The sequence below is a fragment of the Taudactylus pleione genome, unplaced genomic scaffold (assembly GCF_031769625.1).
Source record: "Taudactylus pleione unplaced genomic scaffold, aTauple2 ptg000172l, whole genome shotgun sequence".
In the NCBI taxonomy this organism is placed as follows: domain Eukaryota; kingdom Metazoa; phylum Chordata; class Amphibia; order Anura; family Myobatrachidae; genus Taudactylus; species Taudactylus pleione.
Window position 1 is genome coordinate 3,875,684 of NW_028284574.1, and position 27,472 is coordinate 3,903,155.

The window sequence follows — 27,472 nt, forward strand, 5'->3', positions numbered from 1 at the left end:
CAAGTGGTGATGTTGTCCATAGCAACCAATCAGATTCTAGCTGTCATTTTTCTATTGCATTCTAGAAAATACACAGAAGAAGAAGTTGTAATCGTGTACAAAATGCGTTTTAACATTCTTATAAGGAGTTCCCCATTTTTACATATTGGGATTTAACGGATACTGTTACTCAAATAACGGTTGCTCAATATCTGCATTCTCAGATTTTTTTTTTTAATCTAGATCAGGTACCATTGCAACACTATAAAATATGTGTACTGAGCAATGTTTTTTATATTCAGGGCCTGTATCTGAAAATGTCCTTTCAGTATACTGAAGGACCGCTGTAGTAGGGGCAATTTACAAGGGAGGCAATCGGGAAGCCGACTGCCTAAATACCGGCAGCCGGCTTCCCGACTGTCTTATCCCGGCAAGGGTGAAATGCCGGGCGTCTAGATGTAGACGCACACATTTCCCCGACGCCGGGAGACCGGCGCCCGGCATCACGATCGTAGTGATCCCGGGCGCTGCCAGCGGACAGCCGCGGTTAGGTTTAGGGCTCCCGGGGGGGACTTAGGGTTAGGCACCCCCCGGGAGGGTTAGGGTTAGGCTAGGGGGAGGGAGGGTTAGGGTTAGGCACCCCCGGTGGGGATTTAGGGTTAGGCATTCCCCCGGGGGACTTAGGTTTAGGCAGCGGGGAAGGGGGTGGTTAGGGTTAGGCACTTAGAGGGGGGATTAGGGTTAGGCACTTGGGGCGGAAGTTAGGGTTAGGCACCCCTAAGGAGGGTTAGGGTTAGGGGGGTTAGGTTAGGTTAGTGGATACTTACCTATCCACGATCGGGATTTCCAGCGCTGTCGGGCTTCCGCTGCGTCGCACTCTGGTCCTGTCGGGCTGCCGCTGACGGGAATCGAACCATGCGGCCGGCGGTATTTCATACCAATTCCATTTACAAAGGTGTAAAAATATGACCCTGCAGGACGAATGTTGTTTTGTGATGTCATACACCTCTGTTTGCTAGAATGTGATTATTTAAAACAGGTTTCTACAAGTAGAAAAGTGGTGGAAGCTGCAGGGCGGCAAAATATTGCTCTATCTAAAGGGAGAAGATGGGCACATAAGGGTGTTTATTGTGGAATACATGCCAAGCACAGAACAGTGCCTCACTCTGCTCTAGTGTGTACATAATAGATTTATTGCTATGGCACAAGATATTTTAGCAAGTGTCAATAATGAGGAATTTTACATATTTTTTCACTTGATGCTTTAGGTTTACTAAATCCTTTAATTAGAAGCACCAATACCAGACTTTTCCATGAACATAACTTTGTGACACATAATTATACAAAATCAGTAGCCTGAGTAAGAGCGTCTTCTACGGTGCAGCATAGGAGGCAGGGGATTATGGGGCTCTCTTGTATCATGGACCTTTAGCAATTGGGATCACTGGGTAGTTGCCCGAGGGAGGTTCATTATTTAAATAATCATGTTCTCATGAAGTACTCCTTTAAAAATGTAAATATCTAAGTGAAAAGAGACATTTTGACAGGCAAACACAGATAAAACAATGCAAAAAAGCAAGATATTTGAAAAGCCATCATGACTTATTTTCTACAAAAGCAGGCAAAAATTTACATTTACACCTGCAATTGTAGAAATTAAGTTTTTGGGCCATTCATCAAAAAGCTATCTGTGAAATCTCCTTCTTCCCTTTCTCTCGCGGAATGGAGGCGCTGTCCCCATACACTAGTATGGGGACAGGAATTCATCAAGCTCTGAAAATACAATATTTTCGGAGCTCAACTGCGGGAGCATTCGCCATCAAGTGCTCCCACAACCCGCTCCCAGTCCCGGATTGCGAAGAGGGATCCTTTCGGATCCCTCCGCCCCTGTCTGACTCCTCTCGCCAAACACTGGGCCTCTTGTGCGCATGCGTGACCTGTAGGTCATGCATGCGCACTAGTTACACTGCCCCGAAAGGAGCAGTAAAAAGATTCATTGCTCTGAAAGGAACAGTGGAAAACTAGTGGAGGCAGCTGATTTTCAGATCAGCTGTCTCCGCACCGCAATGATAAATTGCTCGGGCGCTCGTGGCGAGTAAGAATGTTAATTATCGGCGTCCAATTGGACCCTGATAATTAACATGATAAATAGAGCCCTTAGTCACCCTCCCCTTAGGAAGTAGACACATTGAACTGCTTATTTTGGGTTTAACATCTGCTTTACTTTAGTCCTTAAATCAATTTCTTCAGTGATAATTTGCAATGAGCTTTGATTCTATATTACATTTATAGAAATATATATGACAATATAAATTTAATAAACAATGCTATAATGTAATAGTCTTTAGACATGGATGATTAGTATTTAATAATTGCCAAAGGGCAGGAGACAACTCTTTTTTGAGGGCACAAAATATTGTTTTTAAAACATAAAGCTATTATTATATTATACCAGTAAAAGGTAATGTATGTTAGAAAATCATATTAAAATCACAAATTGGGCTAATTCAGATCCAAATAACATATATAGCAAAAGATTAGCTATAGCCATAATATCAACCTAGATCTGAATTGAATCTGCAAAATAGGTAATATCCCAACAGTACCGACCACGCAGGCCGAAGGGACATGACCTCTTGACACGCTCCCATCTTCAGAACTCTGTGGGCATGCCCAGCACTTCCAGAGATGCTGGGCTATCCCCAACTCTCCCCTTTACAGTGTATGGCATCTACACATGCGCACGGCTATTAATTTTCACTGCTCCCCCCGCGGAACACTGTGGCCCACGGACAATTAACAAAGAGTGGGACAATTGGGAGTATGCCTTATGCTAAGTGAATTCATCACTCATTGTGTAAGTATACTACTTTATTCGCCATTCATGATGTAGTAATTGAATACACTCCAGGTAATTATACAAATGGAAAGCATGGTGAAAGTGGCACATTGAATTACGCATAGATCAGAGTAAAGCAGAGAACTATGAGCGCAAGTGTATCAATCTACTTAATGCTATCCTTAAGATAGGGAGAGCTCCACCAGACAATTAATGACATCACAGATATCATTCAAAATACTTAAGATTAGTGTGTTTTATAAACTTTAACACTTAGCACTAAAGCTAAATATGCAGTTGGATAGGCTTATTTTAAATGGCACACTAAATAAATGCATACATTTTAATCTCTCATGTTGCAACTGTGTAAGGGAGAGAATTTTGGGTGCAGGTATGTCAAGTCACTCAAAGTTAGCATCAAATATAGGGAAAATTTCCCAGAAAATCTTATAATATCACACATATAATTCAAAATGCTTAGCAAAGTGTGCGCATACATTAATGATATTTTGCATTAAATGATTTTGTTCAGACAGTCTAATGTCAGATTATATATTAGTAGCACAGCAATAATTTGTATTCATTGATCTAAGTACCAGACATTTGGATAATTATAGGATACAGTACAGAGAACAAAGATGCCCTGCCACTTCTGCTGTTTCGTGCACTGGTCGGGGAATGAGAGAGTGACAGAGACATCGTTTCAAGCAGAAGAAAGTAGGGGCACTTCTGCTGTCCAATAGTATGCCTGGGTCCCTGTTACAATATGGGCATTGCAAGGAAACCACCTGGCAATCTAGATGAGCGTGCCTGAAATAGTTGAAAAAAAGAATACATGGTGGAGCTCTGTAGTGTAGATAGGAGGTAAGCTGCGGGCATCAGTCTCTCTATGAGAGCGGACCAGAAATTGCGTGCTTTTCACCTTCTGGGCTTGACTGCCTCAAACTGAAAGCCCTCTATACTTCCTATTAATACCCTGTCCTACCAATGGGGAACAGACCTGATTGACTGACATACATCCTAATAAATAGGATATACTGTATATTGTATGTAGCAACCATGGTGGTCCAATAATGTGGGATGGAAAAAAAACCCAGAAGTGACAGAACAAGTGTATGATTTATAACAACTGTACCAAAGGTAAGCGAGTGAAAGGGTTTGTGGTTTCTAAAGAAACATGCTAACCTAAGGCGGCATTACATAGAAGAGAATTACCTGGGACAGTTAAAAGCATAACTTATAATAAAAAAATAAATATAATTGTGTCAAGCGGGGACTAATATGGATGTCTAATGAACATGCTCTGTTCAAAAAAAATTGACTTTATACATAGGTAAATAGTACATTACAGACATACAAAATGCCTTTATAACAGACATTGATCCATATAATTTAGAGAAATAGCTTGCTCTTTATATAGAACAGCCACTCTTATCCACGCGTTTCATAGGTTACTGACACCAGCAGAGGTGATACAGTATGAACAGAACTAAAAAATCTCTATACCACGCTATATCTTGCAGTTCCCATGAATTTCCAGCTTTAAAGCCTATGTCTATATCAATTTAGAGTAAAATAAAGTATGCTATTTACTTTTAAATGTATATCATCCAGGAAATTGGTAGTGCTGTTCTCACAGTGATGTTGTCCGTGTGAGACAGACCCCTCTGGAATAAACAGTTATCTGCAACCACAAAGCACAGAGAAAATAAGCCTCATTTTACAGTATTTGGAATGGGATAACAGCCAAAACTTTGTGAAAGGCTTTCTGTGCCTGGAAATGTCATAGCAGCCAGTATAAGGGAGGCCTTTATGATACCAGGCATGGTAAACAGGAAGGGCAGCAGAGAGAAGGGGGCCTGGGAGAGTTCAGTGAGTTAGACCCAAAATGAGTGAGTTATATTTTAACATTTTGATAGACTTTAAGGTTAAAAACATAAAATGGCACTTATGGTAAACATTTTACCACAAATGACAGCTGATGCAAAATTTCAACTAGAGGAATTGTGCATTACAAATTTTCTGACTGCATACTGATATATGCCTCATCCAGGACAGTAAATATTGAATTTCTCATTATTATGCTAACTGGCCTATATCACTGAATATGCAGAAACAGAAGCCGGAATTATGGTGTAATGCGCAAATATAGTCATTGGGCCTATTTCACTTCTATGGGGTAGTCACAATAAAGAGAGACTCATCTGTATTTATAGGGGGGTCGTTAAACCAAAAAAAATCCCAAACCATAATTTACTAATATTCATACATTATACTTTAAATAAGTCCAGGAATGATGATATTCGTCCATGCAAGATGACGTTTTGCCTCTTTCTGAGTTCCGTTTTTTTGGAGGGAAAAATCCGAACTCCACGTGCAAACTCGAACCTATCCGAGCCTGCACATCCCTACTTTAAATATATTTTCTTATATTTTAAAATGAAATAACTACATGTCATTGAACTATATCTCTGCAGAAACATGACATTTTATTATATGCAGCAATACTGCTAGTAGAGACCATCCCTTCATTAATTTAGCAAAAAAAAAAATTGCAAAGCTACTTACATGCTCATTTTAACAATTTATGACTACTCCCTCACTATGCAAATAAAATGTCATAAAGGTCGGGTAAAGGCATTTATGAAGTGTCAATGCCAAAAAACAGTGCGTCTTATTTTTTTTTGGTGCACTATTTGCCTATGTTTGAATGGCCGGTTACCCGTCAAGATGGCACAAAATGCAAGGCTGTATACTTTTGCCCCTTCCGATGGGAGAACTTGGGTGAACCAGTGACTTTATTGAAGTACATGAGCTCCCTGCATTAATGCACCATGTATTGCTATGAAACTTAATTAACAAATGGGGTCTTGAAGGGCGCACAGATGGTGTTTATGGCAAATGAGATGTTTGTTTCTTAAGATATATAGGAAATGGCAAACTATTTAAATTTGAACTTATTTAATATGTAAATATTGTATATATATATATTAAAAAATCATAGCATGAATGAACAAATAATCTTTAGACGTACATGGGTATAGAATAAAATTGGCAGCAATTTAACAGATGTGAATGTATCACAATAAAGAAAAAGAAAACATTGTTAAAACACTGATAAATTGGTTTGCAAAAATAAAATAAAGTGAAATGAGATAAAATAAAATAAAATTCAATAGGTGCACACAGGTTAATGTAAAATCCTTAAAGTAAGGAAAGTTCCTTTAGAATGAACTCTGCATACCAGGAAAAAAACATGTGAATAAATCCGTAAAAAAATTGTCCTGGGGTGCATCTTTCAGCTTCCTTCCCTCCAAGCTACTTCAGGGGCTTGCCTTCACTCACCTCACACAACACGACACTGAAAGCTAAAGGCAGTTACTCACTTCTAATTCTCCTGGATATCTCTTCAATATTTGACACTGCGTATCAAACCTTGGAGAAAGATTGGTTGATTGGTTGTTACTGTAATTTTACAGGCTGTGCTAGAAAAATGAGAGTTATACCCCTTTTACACTAAAGTCCTGGGTCTGACCCGGGATTTGGAACACGTTTCCAACTCGGATCAGACTTTTTACCCTGCGGCGCCAACCCGGGGTATGCCCAGGTTGGCACCGCTCACACCCTAGCTGGGTCACGGACCCAGGCTCTTCCAGCATTGCAGTGGAGGCTTGCAGATGATGTAATCTCCAAGCGCCAATAAAGCAAGCCAATCGGGTAGCATGCGGCACGACCCGTGACCCAGATCGCGTCGTTTACACTGCAGGGTGACACGGGAACGACCCATGGCCTGCAAGCTACCAGAGTTGGATCCCCAGGCCACTGGAACCGGGTGGACCCATTTACACTGGCAAAAATCCCGGGTTGATGCACGTGCAACAACCAGGGATTTTCAGGTCGGTGTAAAAGAAGCTGATTGGTTGGTATGTTATCTCTCTCCAAGGTTTGATAAGTCTCCATTCTAATCTCTACCCTTTATCTCTTTCCAAGGCTTGATTCATCTCCCCCAGGGGACCACACTCCTCTCAAACAAATACTACAATCACTACGTCTTTGGGACACTGGGCCTGATTCAGACCCGTTCGCCATCTGCGTACGCTCGCTAGATGCGTATGAAAATTTTTCAAAGTGACGCCACAGGAAGCGATCGCTTGCCAAGGCATAAGCACGCCCACCATGTCTTAGCGAGCGGCCACTTTGTGTATGCGTACGCCCAATGGCACAGGCAGAGCCACCCACAAGCAACACGTCATCTCCATAGATTGTAAGCTTGCGAGCAGGGCCTTATGTATGTATGTATGTATGTCTTTTACAACCCAGTATAATGTTAATTCAAATTGTAAAGCGCGACGGAATTTGCTGCGCTATATAAGAAACTGTTAATAATAAATAATACTCTCCAGGAAGTGTATTAAAACATTGGTAGATCAAGCACCATCGGATGTGAACGCAATGCTTGAGGTAGCTTTACCTTACCGCAAGCAGTGTGAGGAAATCGATGTAAAAAATGGCAAGTGACGTGTACTATGACACTGCCTGTTAATTATGCACGCCTCTAAAACAGCACTGAAACACCCAGGCATGCCTGCGTTCGCATCTCCAGGAAGTGTATTAAAACATTTGTACATCGAGCACCCTCAGTAGCGATCGCAGCGCTTGTGGTTGCCTTACCCTGCCGCAAGCACTGCGAGGACTTCAGTGTAAGAAACAAGCATGTGACGTGTAGTATGACACTGCCTGTTAATTATGCACGCCTTAAAAACGGCGTTGAAACATTCAGGCACACCTGCATTCGCACCTCCACTCCCCCATTATTAGTGTCCTGCCCCTGTTACCACCCACAAACGGGCTCTCCTGTCACTCATAACCCACGCTGCCTTTGCTGGGCGAGCGAGAGGGTTGCGAACGCAGTGTGTAGTTTGCACACGCGCAGAACAAAGCGTGTGCATGCACGTACGCAGAACATGCACAGCGCAAGCGAGCAGCTCTGAATCAGGTCCACTGTCCTAATCCAGCTACACAAATAACCTCCACTAGCTACCCAATTATCTCCCCTCTACAGAGTTCACACATAACTTTAAATATGTTCTCTTTCTGCACTCACACAACCTACTAAGGTCAACAATGGTGTGTAGCCCACTAAGAACCTTTGGAATCTTGCTGGACCAATTTGCAATATGTAGAGATAGTGGGCCTGATTCAGAGCCGGATGCTCTGACAAGAGCGCTTGCTGTGAATCAGGGCCGTCCTACATATTATTGGTAGCGGCCTCATGGCCGCTCGCATAGCTGTGGGTGACCACCCACAGCTTATGCGAGAGGCCAAAAGGATGGTCGCGATGGTCAAGACCATCGGGCTTGCGACAAGACCCTGCGGTCTAATCGCAAGCCCGAGAGTGCTTTTGGCTCTATCAGAGCCAAAAGCACTCCCACTGACATTACTAGTGATGTCAGTGGGGCCGGACCCAGACGGTAGGCGTTCCCATGGGAACGCCTCCGTCTGGGCAGCCACGCCCCCGGCACGCCCAGCAAAGGGGGCGTGCTGTCACTCACCATCGACAGCACGCCCCCTTTGGTGCGAGACCAAAAGCGACGGGTTGGCCGTCGCTATTCGAGTCCCGCACATGCGCACGGCGGAGCTCCCTCCGTCGTGCGCATGCGCACTAGGGCAAATCGACCCGCTTGCGAGCGGGTCTGAATCTGGCCCAGTGTTCACTGCAGATTTTTTATACTCTGATTGCTGAGGAGGGCACATTATAACTTTTAAGGGTAATATTTTGGACACAATGTGATGCCACAGCTGTGCAGCATATTACGAATTGGGGACACTACATTGTAACATAATATTATATATTAGCTGGGATACCCAGCATTGCCCGGGTTAAAGACTGGACCCTGAAGTACACCTGCAGCCTTTATCTGTTTACATTGTCCTTGCCTATAACCCCATTCCAATTAACCTGAAAAGGACCCCACTGCTTGCTAACATGCATGCAAACAGTGTCATAAGTACCGTGGGTATGGCCCTTATGAAGTTGAAACCTAGGCGAAAACCTAATCCTGGCCAAGCTACACCACCCTGCCAAATTTGGTGAAGCTAGGTCCAAAACTCTGGCCATGCTTAAAGGACAAACAGACAGACACACGCCTTCTATTATACAAATATTTAAACTCCACCATTCAATCCTCCACATGCCACATCAATGCTCCTCAGAAAACCATACATGCCACCAGACTACCGCCCTTGCCCCTTCAATGCCCATCAGACTACCTCACATGCCCCCTCTGGGTTCAACCCGCAGGAAGAGAAAAGCAGTATGAGCATTTTTAAGCAAATTCACCATAGGCTTGAGGTTACATGCTGTTCTGCATGGTAGTGATCAGCAGAGAAGGCACCCAGGACAGTGTGATCAGGGTACAGTTATGATGACAGAGGAGTTATGCAGAGCTAGTTACTTCAACTCCTACCCACTGCTGCTCTATAGTCAGCCTTAGATCAGTGGGATCCTAGCCACGACCCTAGAGGAGATCATTTGTCCACTGCTAGTGCTCTACTTAAGAGGAAGTGTGGAAGGTAATGGTTCATGGCGATACTTGTGATGCTAAATGGTGCAAAGGTCTTCCAGGACTGACAGCATCCCCGATGAAGTTACACCCCCCGCTGTTTGAATTGCAATTAAGCAATGCATTGTACACTTGAAAATGGCAGGGCACTTTTTTTCCATTTAAAAAACAGGCAGGGTGCAGTGTCCTGCTCAAACAGCCTAGCGGGCACACAACACTTGTCGCTATGTATGAAATTCCTATTTCCCTATAGATCAGATCTTCCCAAACATGGTCCTCAAGGCTCCCAAACAGTACAGGTTATAGAGCTATACATGGTTGAGCACAGGTTACTTAATTAGAACCTCAGTCAATTTGAGTTAACCACCTGAGCTCATCTATGTATTTCTCTAAAACCTGAACTGATGGGGAGCCTTGAGTACAATGTTTGGGAACATCTGATATATATATATATATATATATATATATATATATATATATATATATATATATATATATATATACATACACATATATATACACATATATATACACACACACACACATATATATAATAGAAAAAGAGGGGCACTCACCAGGCTTGAAAAAAGTTAATCCATTGCTGTAGATGCTGAGTTGTTTATAATCTGTGTTGCTACTCCTGAAGAAGGTCGCAGATCATGACCGAAACGTTGAGCGAGTTATATGTGAATTAAAATTGGATTAACTTCTTTCAAGCCTGGTGAGTGCCCCTCTTTTTCTATTATATACAATTGGTGGAGTACCAATCAGTGCTCCACTACTGTGGTGGACACCCCAGCACTATATGGATCTGTGTTTGATGTGAGTGCTGCCTTTCTCTCTGAGCAAGGCCCTCTTAGGTCTTTCTCTGTCTGTTATTACCCAGTCTTGTTGTATTACTGTTTTGTTCCCAATTGTAAAGCACAATGAAATATGCTAGCACTATATAAAAAATGTTAATGAAAAAATAAGACAGTGTGACATAAGTTTTGTGCCCAAAGCAAGTACTTAACAATTATTTCACAACAGAATATATAAAAGATAGTACTGCACTATTTTTGCTGTTTACAAGATTGGAATTGCTAAGTAGCTGGATAATATTACACTATCTCCTTCTCTGACTGGCACTCCGATTCATTAAATGGTGGAGAAATGATGATAAAAGAACAATAAATTATAGTAGTAAAGAGCATCTAAAACAGCTACAGTAGCGAGTCTCTTTGCACTGGACATTTTAATTGTATCCAGAAGTGCAAATAAGGACATATGATGATACATATAATTAAATATGGGAGATGCATGCTCTTCTCAGTCTAGCAATACCGAGATTGATGGTCTCACTGTTCATAAAAAACCCAAACTTTTGTTCATGCATAAACTTTATTGTAATGTGCACTTTGCGTTGTCCTGACCATGAAACTGGTGAACGATCACGACATCAAAAAAGGATTAAAACAGTATCCTAGGAGATTAGTTTTGCTCATTGACGCATCAAAAGAGAATGCAGGCGTACAAGAAGGGCACATATACAGCAAATAAATGCATAATGAAAGGACAACATCACAGACTACTGTAGAAATGTATAAACCTTTATTAGCAACTAAGAAATTAGAATTGTAACTTGCCTAGAACAATATCACCATAAATAATAGAAGAACTGACGCTAAAAATTCTCATGACAAAATTATCCACAAAGAACTCTTGTACAGAGAAACCTGAAGAAGGTTAGAGGGTCCATGTGTGACTATATTGCATGCAAAAGCTAGACAAAGAAATCTCAGTTTTGCTGAACTGGTCTTTGTGGTTTTTCCCTGGCGGTCTATCACTTCTGCTGCCGGCCACAGCTCCAGATGCTGATGAAATCACTGCCTCACACACTAAACACTTCCTATCCTGTGGCTGGTTCAGCCTAACCCACCCACCTTCCTGGCCTGCTTATGGGGTTCTCTTAAATTAAAGAGAAAAATAAAACACAGGAACAAGAGACAATTTAACTATTACATCGCAAGAAGACAGCTACTTCTAAAGCTATCAAAGGAATTGTGATAAACCCAATATATATGTTTAGATACACATATCAATTATATTTGCAGCCTTTTACTAAAAAAAAAACTTCATTTGCAGATAGATTTGTTTTCTCACCTTATACGGTGTGCCATAATAATTTGGCCTGCCTGGCAAAGAAGAAATGTGCTAGTTCTCATTAGAAGGCTGTGTCCAAATGTTGCAATCTGACAAGTTTCATATCTATACATGTGATATTGGGGCATTTATAAATATTTCACATACTGGAGCTACACTTACTAACAACATAATGGGGTTGATTCAGAAATAGACGTAACAGCAGCAGCGTCTGTTGTTGTTCGCCTGTCTGCGACTTTATGCAAATACCGCTATAAAGTTCTCCCCTAGTGTACATCTGTGTGTATGAATGTGCACAGGCTGAGACACCCACTCTCAGTGTCCATAAATACTGTAATATCATTTGGTGCGTCTTTAGATGCCCCATCGGTCACTCCATCAAAACTTGCACCAGTCCTATGGGAGGTGCAGTTTCTCTGTCCTAGTATGACTCCTATCTCAGTGGTTGAGCGTCACCATACATACCTGCATGTTGTTGGAGTGTCACAGATACACCTGCGACACTACCACAACACGCCTATAAGAAGGACCATCTCTATACCTGTGGCTAAGCCACCTCCTAGTCACTGCCCCGGAACGCCCACTACATTTTCCATACCGTTCCCCGTGTGTGTGTCTGAAGCTGCAACTGTGAGCGGCCTGGCAGAATACTGGGGAAAGAAGGAATAGGAATTGCTGACTAACACTGTCAGTGCAGTCTGTTATGTACTTATTGAAGCCCTGCTGTCTGTATTGTACAACTGTGATTCAAATTAATTACATCAACAAGTCTGTAAATTTACAAATTAAATTTCATTCTAAAGTTCCCTCTGTGTGCAACCTCCCTGCATTATGACAACCACAGAACCAATGTACTATGTTCACACTAACTTACCATGACACATAATGAATGATTGATCATACATGTCCCTGGTTAGAACATCCTGCAGAACCTGTGCTGCTGTCAGACTGGCTAGGGACACCCCCTCAAGGGGTGGTTATGGACTTATTCAGATTTGGGGAAAAAAAAAGGATTCAAGGTATGCCCATTAGCTAGGATATGTGCCCAAAAATCAGCCTAGCTGCTGTAACTATGAGGATTAGATTTAAATCCCCTTCTATATACAACATTTTGCTCAAACTCAGAGCCAAAATATTAAGCTGAACATTAGCATTTGGACCACAGGGGACATTATTCAATCAGCAATTGAATTGAAACAGAGGAAAAATTATTAACAGCGGCAGTAATTATTCCTGAATTATTACACCACTGGTATCATTCCACAGAAGTGGAATATAAGTAGATACTCGTGTAATTTAATTTAGTTGAATATAATCAGGCAGTGATAGCCTGTAGAGATATAAAGGATTTGCATAAGCCAAATTTCAAACCAATCTTTGGAGCCCAAGGGATACAAATGTAAAGTACTCAGCTAACAGCAGCTGCTGCAGAAATGGCTCAGGCAATACTAACTTATGGGCCACTGTGACCGATCACAACACAGGACGAAAACAAACTCTGTTTCTAACAAATGGATTTAAATATTTACTGCTTTGAGCCCTTAATAAGGCATTTAAATCAGCTCAGAGGTTTAATCTTGGCACACAAGCTTTTCTCCGTCCTGCTAAAGAGCTCAAAGCTTGGCTGCGATTCTGCAAATTGCCCATATTGGGAAGTCAAATCCTTGAATAGCGTGCACATAACATGTAGATAGGTCAGTCTCACTGGGATGTAAACTAAAACAAATAAAAGTAGTGATACAAGTACATATATAAAAGCAGCATTTATTCCAGATAAGAACAGGGTATCTTTTTTATTTCGTTTTTTGATTGTATTTCATACATTGATTGTTTAGGCAAATTTCAATACAAATCACTGAAGCTACAGATATTATTCTGGTGGAAATTGTTTAAAAGCATGAAATGACTAGAGGAAATCTGGTAATCACAAGAGGAAATGCAATGAAACTGGAAGCAATGTGACAGAATTAATCCCTGCAAGAGAGGTCGGACAGAATAGAAGAATGATCTGATACAGTGAGTAAATGGATTTAAAAGTAAGCGAAATGACAGATCAAGGCCAGCTCAGTCTTGTGGCACAAATCAGAAAGAGCAATAATAAAGAACAAATTGAGAAAAGGAATTTAATAAACCTCCCACTCCTGTCTGTTTGATGTAAATAAGAGAAAAAAGTTCTGTTAAAGCTATAGGAAAACTTAAAGGTGCTGACCACCTCAGGAAACTGCCACTCTTTGTAAAGTAAAGCCCCAGTATACTACTTGGTGAGGGTCCACCTATGAAAAGACAGTTACTTTATACCAGCTGCCAGACAGACCTAATAGGGAGTAGTAGCAATTTGTCAGTGCTGGAGGACTTTACTTGGGATGAGATGTGTGCACTTGCTATGGCACCTGGCTGGATGGTCAGTGCAGTACCTCATTTAATGTGCACATCCCAACCTATAAAGTTAGAATCTCCCACCTGCCTCTGGAATCAGAAAGATGCAGTTCGTAACCCTTTCCTCTAGGCTGCTCTAAGGTAAGTGAGGTTCTAAAGCTTGGTATACACATACAGATTTTCTGTCCAACCATCCAACTAGTTGATTGGTTGGAATGAAAATCTAGTAACGTATGGGAGTAACTGACGATCAGCAATTTGCTCCTAAATGCCAGAAAACAGATGAAAATGGTCATTCAGACAAGTTTGTTAAATGTTTGATCTAAATTCTAAACAATTTGTTCAAACAACAGTTTTTGTCCATTTTACGGCGTTTGGGAGCAAATTGCTGATTGTCATTTGCTTTCATACCTCACCAGATTTTCATTCCAACCAATCAAGTAGTTGGAAGGTTGGACAGAAAATCTTTGTGTGTGTACCCAGCTTTAGAGGAACTTCCACAAATATACTACTGTGAAGGTTTCCCCAAGATTGCCAACTCATTACAAATGTTTAGTTATTATTATCCTGGAAATCACTGAGATGAGATGAAGTACAATAACTACATTCTGTAGAAAGCACCAATTTCAAGTCACCTTGGGAAAAGACTACACAATATCAACAAATATTACTCCTCACCAGAGACATTGAACATACCTTTATTGCCTCAATAACAAGATCTCTGGCTTCTAGTTCTCCTTCTAAGATGCTCAATAGTGTCAGCAATTCAGGTTTGCTGAGTTTTTCAAGATTCATCGTGATCCCCTAAAAGAAAGGAAACAGAGATTAGTTACTTAGCACATACACTGAATGAGCTCACATACCACAGCATTAACAAGTTGAATTTATGAAGTTCACAACACATAGAGGTGAATTTCACACCAGCTTTCCTGCACAGGTTTATAGGAGCCCCACCTTACTACTCTGTGTTTTTGTGGACCATCTGCTTCCAAAATCTGACTTACAGTATTGTTTGTCCTTCAACTTGCAGTCATTGCCCTTACAATATCTGGATACCCGAGTCCCTGTAACATGCAGCATTGATCTCATTAACATAATCACGTCACTCATCACCTGCTGCGGCTTACGTTCGGATTACCCATTGGCTACAGGTTGCTCTACACCCACCCAATTCAAAACAAAATAAATTATTGACAAGCAGGATTTCAAGATTGAATACAATAAGGTGCTCAGAACTTAGTCAACATCTCAATGCAAATATTTTGAAATATCATAGATTCTGGAAAGATCACATTAAAAGGACCATTGAATCCCAAAACCTAAAATAGCTTATACTGTCCAAAATAAATTTTTAATTACAATATGCCTTTTAATAACCAACTGGCAGGGCCAGATTAACAATGGGGCATTTAGGACTACAACTCCAGGAACCCACATAAAAATAGTCTCAACATCTGGACATATGATTATGACCAGCCAACCAGCTGCTCAGCATTAAAATTGTATTTCTATCTTCCTCACAAAAAGATGCAATTTTATATTTTTAGATATTTAGGAAGACATTGGGGGAATGGGTGCATGCCCACATAACACTGGCCACTACTACACAGCACTGGTCAGCCACATGGCACTGACCACACCCACACTGGTCACAGCTTCTCTGCTGCTCACAAAAGGCCCTTGATCATTTTCAGCCCGAGGCCCACATAGCCCTTAATCCGGCCCTGCCAACTTAATAGGAATGCATTTTTCCATCATTGGTTTGATTTGTGCCATCATATCATTCACCAAGTAAACAGTTCGTAGGAGGACCAAAATGGTGATCTTCATTAAAAAGAACTACATAACTTTATGATTAATTATTTCCGATAATGTGATTCCCTTAACCACTGTCAAATCACGCACATAAAACAAAGTTGTGGAATGAGGTGGTCTATTCATTTATTATAACAATACAGATGTATTTGGAATCTTTGCTATAATTGGAGCAGCTCAGTTTTTCATTTCACTATTAATACAACGTAAACCTGAGATTACACTTTCAGTCAGCACATACAAGGACTCTGATCTGTCTGTACAACGTCATTCCATACAGCTGGGTGCGGTTGCGGTGTGTCAATGAACAAGACAACTAATAAATACATTAAATATTTGCAATGTATCAGTTACTGAAGCGAGTATAGGCAAATCCATAATGGAAATAGTAGGCTATTTCACTTCCTGGGTGTCACACTTTAATATTACCTCATTAACCTGTTTAATATAAGGCTTCTGTCACACAGGACTACAAAACACTAAGGGGCTAATTCAGATTCAAATGCAAAGTGCCTGTGTTTGTGTGATGCTGCAGAAGCCTGATTCCTTATGCTAATGCAGTTTCCGTAAGGCTAATGTGAGGATCTGTGTGGCACAAGCGAAAGTCCCCCTGCACTCTGATTTTCCACCCACAGCCTCAATGGCAGGTGTGTATCTATAATGGGTGCAGGGTGTGCGGTGTGGGCTGCACCCATATTTAGTTATACTTACTTACCTTTCCGCAGTCTCCGGGTCGCCACTGCAGAGCAGCAAAAACCACAGTGATAATGGTGGTGGCCATTTTCCTGGTGACTCGCGTATGTTCAGAAAAGATGTCCCTGGGATTAAAGATTAATTTCCCGGAGTCCCACACATGTGCAGTAGATTCTGGCATTAAGACATTGGGCCTGATTCAGAGCCGAACGCTCTGACCAGAGCGCTCGCTCTGAATCAGTGCCCTCCTCCCTGAAAATGGAGCGGCCAAAAAGATGGTCGCGATGGTCAAGACCATCGCGACCATCGGGCTTGCGACGAGACCCTTGTGGTAGGGTCTCGTTGCCGCAAGCCCTGGAGTGATTTTGGCTCTATCAGAGCCAAAATCACTCCCACTGACATCACTAGTGATGTCAGTGGGGCCAGACTCAGACGGTAGGCGTTCCCATCGGAACGCCTCCGTCTGGCAACCATGCCCCCGGCACGCCCTCTAAAGGGGGCGTGCTGTCAGTCACCATCGACAGCACGTCCCCTTTAGTGCGAGACCCATAACGACGGCTTGGCCGTCGTTATTCGGGTCTCGCGCATGCGCATGATGGAGCTCCCTCCGTCGTGCGCATACGCATTGGGGGAACATCGACCCAATTGCGAGCGTCCTGCGCTCGCGAGCGGGTCTGAATGACCCCCATAATCTACTGCACAGCCAGAGAGGAAGGGGGCCCAAACGGAGGCTGCACAAGGGCTAACTCCTCTCTTAAAACATCTCTGCTCAAGAGTCTTAGGGGTAAATTTACTAAAGTGAGAGTTTTTAGGAGTGAGTTTTAAAAGTGTTGTTGCCCATAGCAACCAATCAGATTCTAGCTATTATCTTCTAGAAGGTGCTAGTTAAATCTTAAGTAGAATGTGATTGGTTGCTATGGGCAACATCACTTTTAAAACTCACTTCTAAAAACTCTCACTTTAGTACATTTACCCCTTAGTATCTGTACTTGCACCAGCTAAGTGCAAGAGATCCATCTGATATAGACTTCCCTTCTCCATACACACAATAACACAGAAGTATAGCTACTGGACACTCCCATGACACTTACACAAGACAGAACAGTTATGTGCAATTGCATTGTCACAGCCCAGTTCCCGGTCCAAAACGGCTATTTCACGGAAAGACAGATCCGGCTCAGAATAGGACAGAGATATGCAAAATACATAAATTTGCTTCTGCACATGAGCTGTATGCTGGAACCAGCTATGTACGTACTTGGAAATGGATCCATCCTACTCAGAACCTGCTCCTCAATTTTTGCAGCTAGTTTTATTCTCTGATTTATCTATGTATAACTGGAAAATGCTTAGGTGAGAGGTACCCAGAATCTACAGAGTACAGTGGGTGGCAAACAGACAGTAAAGGCTTATTTTCTGCAGCTGCAACTTGCTGGCATTTTGTAGCCCTCGGTGATATTATCTGACACATTTAACAATATAGACAACAAGTACAAAGCATGTCTGTTATCACTAAATGTACTTTGCTTGCTGTATATATAGCAGAGTATAATTCACTTTGACAGATATTATGACAGCATTCCCAAATCAGCAAAACCTGAAACTGTAAAAGCCATGAGTAGAAGAAGTTTTAATAGCAGTGTTCATTTTTTGATCATTACATTAGATTATTACTTTAACTATATTAGGGGTGTGCACCAGCCACTTTTCGTGTTTTGTGTTTTGGTTTTGGATCTTTCTTCGTGTTTTGGATCTGGATTGGTTTTGCCAAAACCACCCTTCCGTGTTTTGGGTTCTGGGTTTTGTGTTTTGGATCTGTATTTTTTTTTAAAAAAGCATAAAAACAGCTAAAATCACAGAATGTGTTGATTTTTCTGCTCCTATGCTATTATTAACCTCAAAAACCTTAATTTCCACTCATTTCCAGTCTATTCTGAACACCTCACACCTCACAATAGTGTTTTTATGTCCAAAAGGTTGCACCGAGGTAGCTGGATGACTATGCTAAGCGACATGAGTGGGCGGCACAAACACGTGGCCCATCTAGGAGTGACACTGCAGTGGCAGACAGGATGGCAGTTTTAAAAACTAGGCCCCAAACAGTACATAATGCAAAGAAAAAAAAGAGGTGCAAGATGGAATTGTCCTTGGGCCCTCCCACCCACCATTATGTTGTATAAACAGGACATGCACACTTTAACAACCCAATCATTTCAGCGCCAGGGTCTGCCACACGACTGTGGCTGAAATGATTGGTTCGTTTGGGCCCCCACAAAACAAGCTGGCAATTAATCTGTCCCTGCACAAACTGCCTCTACGGAGGCAAGATGTCGTCCTCATCCTCCTCATTCACCGATTCCTCACCCTCTTCAGTGTTGTGTACATCCTCATCCTCACAGAGTATTAATTTGTCCCCGCTGGAATCCACCACCACAGGTCCCTCTGTACGTTATGGAGGCTGGTCTCCATGGAATAGTTGATAATTCATTTTTATGAACATCATCTTCTCCACATTTTGTGGAAGCAACCTCCTACGCCTTTCGCTGACAAGGTTCCCGGCTGCACTAAACACTCTTTCGGAGTACACACTGGAGGGGGGGCTACTCTGGTAAAATAGAGCCAGTTTGTACAGGGGCCTCCAAATTGCCTCTTTTTCCTGCCAGTACATGTACGGACTGACATGTCTGACATGCCTACTTGGATGCTGTCACCGATGTAATCCTTTAACAGACAGACGCACGCTTGTCGCTACTGCTTTGAGGATGTAGGTGCGGCTACAGCCCACACAATTCACAAAGACAGAAAAAAAATAATTTTTTTATTGTTTGTGGAGCGCACTTTGAGGGTTACACCACCCTTTAACAGACAGACGCACGCTTGTCGCTGCTGCTTTGAGGATGCAGGTGCGGCTACAGCCCACACATTTCACAAAGACAGAAAAAAAAGAATTTTTTTATTGTTTGTGGAGCGCACTTTGAGGGTTACACCACCCTTTAACAGACAGACGCACGCTTGTCGCTGCTGCTTTGAGGATGCAGGTGGAATCTAGACGGGATTTGGAACCGGGGACACACTACCTCCATCAATTGTCTAAATCCCACTGCACTAATGGCGTATACCGGAAGCACGTCTAACACCAACATAGCAGTTAAGGCCTCATTTATACGTTTTGCTTCAGGATAACTGCTGTCGTACTTCATCCTCCTCGCTAAGGACTGTTGGAGGGTCAATTGTTTAGTAAAAGTAGTGGTGTTCCTACTTCCTCTCTGGGATGATGAACAACTCCCAGCAACAGCAACAGCACTAGGAGGAAGTGGTTCTTGATCTTTCCCTATTAATTTTTATCGGAGAAAGTTTGGTCCTCCATTTATGTTATATTGATATATAAGTGCGGCTAAGGCGCACACAAACACAGAAAATATTTTTTTATTTTTGCACTTTGTGGGTTACACCACCCTTTAAGAAATGAGCCAGCCGGCCCTTTACTTATGGGACACAGGCGCACGCTTGGCGCTGCTCCTTTGTTGATGCACGTGCAGCCACAGTGCACACAATTCACAAACACAGAAAATATTTTTTTATTTTGTTCGGAGTGTACTTTAGGAGTTACAGCACCCTTTAACAGACAAGCCGGCCCTTTACTAATGGGACAAAGGCGCACGCTTGGCGCTGCTCCTTTGTTAATGCACGTGCAGCCACAGTGCACACAATTCACAAACACAGAAAATATTTTTTTATTTTGTTCGGAGTGTACTTTAGGAGTTACAGCACCCTTTAACAGACAAGCCGGCCCTTTACTAATGGGACAAAGGCGCACGCTTGGCGCTGCTCCTTTGTTAATGCACGTGCAGCCACAGTGCACACAATTCACAAACACAGAAAATATTTTTTATTTTGTTTGGAGTGCACTTTGGGGGTTATAGCACCCTTTAACGGTCAAGCCAGCTGGCCCTTTTCTTATGACACAGGCGCGCGCTTGGCACTACTTTGTTGATGCACGTGCAGCTACTGTGCACAAAATTCACAAACACAGAAAAAATATATTTTTTTAGCACTTGGGGGGAGCACCCCTGATGGACAGAGCACCCCCTGGACAACACTACAGCACCCCTTTAGGACTGGGACACTGCACAGGACTTTGGAGTGGACACAGCCCCTATGGACAACAGCAGCACAGCGCGGCACAGCACAACACTACACTGCACTACACTACACAGCCCAGCCAGCCCTAACTCCCACCCTCCCTCTTCACTGTCCACAGCCGAGTGAGAAAATGGCGCCGACGCGGGTACCTTATATAGGATCCAAAACCCGCGAGACCCGGAATGCGGGATGATGACGTTTTGCCTCGATTTCAGATCCGAGTCAGACGGGAAAAGTCGAGCCTGACTCGGATCGGGGGGGGGCTCGGATTTCAGAAATCCGAACCCGCTCACCCCTAAGCTATATACTGCATCACTCTATGGCCCCTACGTATCAATATGTGGTGATAACAATGAGCTTCTATAGCCGCTTATCGCAGCAGTATAAAGTATTTTACCACTGCAATTTACCAAGAATATAGTGCCAGATTAGTTCAGTGATACAATAAAATGAGCCTTACCGCTTCTTGAATATATCTTCCCATGTATGCATTATTTTCAATTCATATCCAATGCTACTTTCATACAATATATACTTCTGCTATGCTTATTAAATAAGCTTTCAAATGCTTTGCACAGGAAGTCATCAGCCCTTGGTAGGTAGGCAGAAGCCTTTTCTCCCTTCCTAACTATGCCCATATTTCTGAAATCTGTAGCAAATCACATTTCAGGCTCAGGCCACATAAAGGTACTAAACACTAGCATTTTGCTGCTCATTTCAAAACTTTGGCCTCTCCTACTCCATTATTGTTTTAGTAGGTCTGCAAATTCTTCATGTGATAATAACCCAGATTATACATACTGTAGATTAAGATCACAGTATAAAGCAGAGATTAAGACGATACAAACTGCTGGCAAGACATTACCCTGTCTTAAGCACATTGAGGAGACTGGAAGAGTTTGTACAGGAGTTCGCCAACAATATGGTCAATTTGGAACTGCACTCATGGGAAATATCCAATAACACATTCTTTAGTTTGTGTATTACGATTAAAGCTATAAAGTGGATAATGTCATTATCTGGGTACTATATTCATAGAATCACAAATTGTATCAGTGGCTTCTTTGATTTGGGTTTGGTCATTTATACTATGTAGGTTGTTTCATTAGATTTCCAGCACACACTACCGGCCGGATTCAATTAAATGTGGTAATTTACTGCGCCGGGAAAATGGTAGTGACCTCAAGCTTCAACGGCAGGGGCTACTCATTTACAGCCCCTTTTCCGCGTCTGGTAAATTACCCGCTTTCATGTGTTAACCCATAGAATCCGGGATAAGTTCCTGGAGCTAAGGGATAACACTTTCTCGACACCCATGATCAGGGCATTTAGGGGCCTATGTATCAAGCTGGTTTTTCTACATAAAATTATACAGAAACTGTAGTTTCTGCACAGTTTTATGTATTGCAGCTATGCACTGAAATAACAATGCAGATTTCACAGAAATTTCCGGCAAAGTGCCAAATAGTACTTCAGATCACAGTCCCCATAATTATCAATGGGGACTACGATCTGACCCCTATGTACTAAACTCCAAAAAGCAAAAACTTTTCGGAGTTTTGCCCCAGTAGTTTATGCAATCTTTAGATGGTGTAAACTATTGCATACTTCCTTACTCTCCTTGAACCTGCGGGAGGCTCATGATTTATCGGTTAACCCCCCGCACCTCCCAAGAAGTAGACACTTCTCCCACATCCCGCCCACTTCCTAGTGAAGTGGGCAGAATGGGGAGAATTTTCCTGAGGATCGGCAGTCCACGGGTAGGAGCCCCCTATTTAAATATGCTGTATTTGCTGCAATTTACCACGAGGGGGCAGGGCTTAATTATGTGAAAAATCCATCCCCGTCCCCATCACCGCCCACCGGCTTCTCCCGGGGAGGAAACGTAAAAAGTAGCTAAGTATGAACTAGTGCAGTTGTTCTCAAACTCGGTCCTCAGGACCCCAGACTGGTCACTTTTTCCTGGTCAATCAGCAGTTGCACAGGTGTATTCACTACTCCCTGACACATTTAAAAAGGTCCACAGGTGGTTATAATTATTTCACTTTTGATTCTGTGAAGAGACCTGGAAAACATGCACTGTGTTTTCTCTTTTCTCTTCTGTGAAGAGACCTGGAAAACATGCACTGTGCACTGAGGACCGAGTTTGAGGACCTTTGAACTAGTGTAAGCGTTGGAGGCTGCAGGTGCAGCCCCCGGCCGGCTCCGGAAGCTGACACTGTACACATGTGCAGTGCTGTAGGCAAGATCTGAAGATGTGATGTACGACCCGCAGGTACGTGCATCGTCATCCTAATCGTGAGTGGACACTCACAATTTGGACATATTATACACAATTTGTTATTCCGATGCGTCGAAATCGGGCGAATCATGCGAAATATTGTCTAGTGTGTACGCACCTTTACGGTGACCCAACCACCATCCCCAACTGTGCTTTGCCTCTGTCCTACCCAAGGCTGGTGGCTGCCGATCAGTAATAGCGTGGGTGAACAGACAGTGTTTGACGCCGTAACTGAACATAAAGATGGCAGATAAGCACAATTTTTCATCTTACTAAAAGCATTTGGGGCCCCTTCGGAATGTATTTTATGTGGCTCATACTTTTTCAATGTATTTTATGTGGATCTGGCTTTTTCTTATATATGTAGAATCAATGTGTCTTTCCCTATATATATTTAGTATAGATTTTGGTTTTCTGTTGGTGTGGGTGTGATTTTACAGCATTTTTTTCACCTATATTTATGTATTTTATATATATATATATATATATATATATATATATATATTATATAGTTTTATACATTTTATTGACACATTATAATAATCCCCACCCCACAGCCTAAACTGACTATTTTAAAAAAAAACTTGGTGCAACTGATGCCTCACCCCCGCTGTAGCCTCACCCACTTTATCTAGAGATCCGCCCACATATGCCCCTCTTGACAGGAGTTCCTGAACCTATTATTCTGGAAAAATAGCACTGCCGGTAATTAACCGTGGCTAATTATAAAAAGCCCTTTCTTGAACCTCATATGATCTCTATAAAATTATATTTGTTGCCCAACTTGAAGTAGTAAGGAAACAAGAATCACATATCAATATACTCTTAAAATATACAATGAGGCAAAACTTTTCACAAATAGGTAAACATGTTTTGAGGCATCGGTAGTGTTCTATATATTAACAAAAGAAATAAAAAAGATCTATAGTAACAATAACTGAATAAGTTTGCCCTACACTCTCAATTAACTACCATTTTCACACAAAGTAGCAAACATGGCTTAATGTGTGCGACTGGATACCAAGTACTGTATGTAAATCTTAGTAAATCTTAAAAATCACTGGTATAATAAGGACATACCTCCCATATGAGAGGCAAGATAATACAGAAGCTCATAGACTGCAATCTGTATGCAATACCTCCATCCAGAACCAGTCAGACAAGTCCAAACCACATGAAGGAAATGCTTGTGTTCCACATGTGCATTAAGCAATCTCTGGAGAATATAGCAGTACTTGGAACATGCTCCAAAACCTCATCCAACTGCTGAATATTCAAGAAATAATCAAGTTCCCACAAAATATAAATATTCGTACAAAGATGATAGTAAAAGATCAGTTTAACTATATACATTAAAATAATAATAATAATAATAATAATAATAATAATAATAATAATAATAAATAAATAAATAAATAAATAATATGAAACTGAAAAAAAAAAAACCTTTACTCTGGGTACACACCTTACAGATATATCTGCAGATGGTTGTTCAGTGACTATTTCATGAAGAAGTTCCTCTGTGGATTAAGTGCAACAAGAAGCCAGAGACTCAGACACAGCAACCTCTACATTCAGGCAAGGTAAAGAATTTACCTAGTTACACACAGAACTGTTCATTTCAGGGAAACTGAAAGGCCTCCCAAGAAAGGGAATTGGAAGGTGCATCTATAGCTAGTGAATCTCTACTTCTAGAACTCTAACTCCAAACATTCTTAGACAAAGAAACATATAATTGTGAATGTAATAAACAGTTCTGTTGTGAAGACGACGACAAACAAAAATGCAAATAAACTATTTATACAATACCTTACTGAAGTTAATTTCTAAAACATTCTATAGCTATTTAATGACAAGCGTAACATGTGTATCTTTTTGTTGATTAAGGTAGGACCTATGGAAAAAATAATTTTTAAGGAGAAAGTTAATTCCTCATTTTTTATTTTTTTTGTAAACAGTGTCTCTAGAGCCATATTAAAATATATGTTAAAAATATAATGTTTTGAAGATACCAATCAAATTTTAACTAAAAATAAGCAGGAGATCTACAAATCATGTTGATAAAATGCATGTTTTTATTTAAGGAAGATGAGCAAATGTTAGGCGCCAGCAGTGATTTTCTTTAGGCATTGCATACTAGGGGCCTGATTCAGCTTTGGGAATAGAGTGACAAATATCACTTAACTGTGAACCTGGACAAACCATATTGCAATGCAAGGGGTGTAAATACATAAAAAAAATTGCATGTGGGGTAAATACTGGCTGCTTTTGAATGTAGCCCACAAATACTGCACAGCTTTATTATTACTCTACAATTTATATGTCAGTTTTGACACACTCCTCCCAAATCTAAATCTCTGCCCATTTTAAATCTGCCCACCTGCAGTGCAGCATGGTTTTACCAAGATGATCAGTTGAGTGAGATATCTCACTCTATTTCCAAAGCTGAATCAGGCCCTAGGCTCCTAGGAGTCCCAGAATCCACTCAACTACATTTTTTTTTTCGACACATCACTACAGTGTTCTAAAAGGATATTGATGACAAAGATCAAAAAAAGCATTGTTACCAGGGGGCAATTGAAAGGCTTCTGTCTAGTTGCAGTCCATTAACAAGTTTTACAGAAATAAAATATTGATATGCTTTAGTGATTATTTACTATTTTAACACACTAGTCATACAATGCTTACAGGGACAAAATGTAATTTGTTTAATTAACAGCTTGTTCTCATTAAATTTATGATGAAACAAAGGGGGAGATGTACTACAGCGGCACTTATTATGCTATAGCTCTTCCTGCTTTGCCTCTCATCAAGGTGAAGCCGCAAGCAATAACGCAGAGATATATTAATATCTTGGCCGCCAGAGTGGAGGAGAGAACCACCCCCCTTTGGCGATCCATGAAAGACCCACAACACATCAGTCTAGTGCTGATATGCTGTGTCTTACATCCTGACCACCCCACTGCACATGCTCGAGATCTCAAACATCACGCGATCTCGTGTGCAGCACCCCTACAGGAGAGCAACAGAAGCCAAGTAATCCTGTCGTTAAGTAAAAAAAATATAAGCCACAAAAGTGTGCTTATCGTTATTAAATAACATCTGAATCATTTTCCGTCATTATACAATAGTATGGCAATGGCAAAATCGTTAGATGTTTGCAGATAAAGTAGAGAAAAGCGATATGCTCTATGTTATCTGCTTTTATACATACCGGGGGTCTTTGGCTGATTCAGACCTACTCGCAAGCGGGTCGATGTTTGCCCCCCTGCGCATGCGTCACGTCCGGCGTGCGCATGCGCAAGCTCCAGCGAGCGACTGAAGTTCAGTCGCACCGGGGCTCGCTACAAAATGGGGTGGCTGTCGAAGTTGATTGACAGCTCGACCCGTTTTGTAGGCGGGTAGGGGGGTGGTTGAGCAAACGCAGGCGTTCCCACAAGTGATGTCAGTAGTGCACTTCCTGCTCTATTAGAGCAGGAAGTCCACTCGGGATTGCGAGAGCTGAGACCCTACCACAGGGTCTCCTCGCAAGCCTGATGGTCGCGATAATCGCGACCATCTCCAGGCCGCTCACAAAAGCTGTGAGCGGCCTGAAGAAAAAAAATAAAATAAATCCCAGCCCTGATTCACAGCGAGCGGTTCTGATCAGGCCCTTTGTTCCAAACGGTTTCTGTGTATCTTGATTAAGTACTTCAGCCATGTGTTATTGAGCACCTAAAATTATTTACTTGACACCATATCTTTCTTGAATAAAATTCGAGCACTGCATGACATACCTTGTACAGGTTTATTGTGCAGCATTGATATCACCAGTCTATATACAGCGATTCCAAATACTGAGGGACTGGCAGCAATAAAAAAAATAATTACTGGCAGTAGTGTGTATAATGGTCATGATACTGGATTGGTGAATGATCTTTTAGAAATGGTTCGAACCACAATTTCTTTATTTATGATGTAAGGTGTATTTACAGCTGGTTGGGTGTGCGATGGGGTCGAACATGGCCCCATCATACGCCAATGCCTTTATGTTCCAGACGGAGCAAGACATCTTTTTTAGTGATGTCTGTGTATCTGGTACGATTCATTATTATGCCAGATACATAGATGATATCTTCTTGATTTGGACTGGAACCAAGGAGCAGTTTGATGCACATCGTACAGTGTTGATGACAAGACTGTCAATTTTCGAGATGTTCAAAACCTATGTGATGGTAAAACCTCTACTTTGCTATACAGTAAGCCTACTGTACTATTTTACATTCTGATAGTTTCTTTCCTAAGCCCCTAAAATATGGTCTACCGTTTTCTCAATTTGTACTCGCTCGCGGGATATGTAGTGATGATGATTCTACCTGTGCACAGATTGACTCTATGGTGTTGCCATTTCTGCAAAGGGGATACAATCGTGAGAATTTGTATAAAGCCTAGTCTCGTGCTCTTGACATCTCCAGAGAACAACTTTTGTCACCCAGAAATAAGATAAAATATTGTGAACGTATGCCCTGGGTTAATAATTTAAGTAATAATATCAGGTTGACTTCAAAACAGTTATGGTCTATTGTTGAGAGAGATCTGGATTTAAATCTCAGTGGTAAGACAATTATGCCCTGTTACACCCAGGGGCATAACATCCGAGAC

General features: G+C 41.6%; 1 protein-coding gene across 2 annotated transcripts in view; it reads right to left on the reverse strand.

The window, feature by feature from the left end:
* The window catches only part of CTTNBP2NL (CTTNBP2 N-terminal like), a 103,086-nt gene that overhangs the window by 23,379 nt on the left and 52,235 nt on the right, over positions 1-27,472 (reverse strand). For both annotated transcript variants that reach the window (XM_088475452.1, XM_088475453.1), the window contains exon 3: positions 14,596-14,703. In XM_088475452.1, coding sequence (XP_088331578.1) covers positions 14,596-14,694 — 99 coding nt within the window. In that variant the 5' untranslated portion in view covers positions 14,695-14,703. The remainder of the gene's footprint in view (positions 1-14,595; positions 14,704-27,472) is intronic.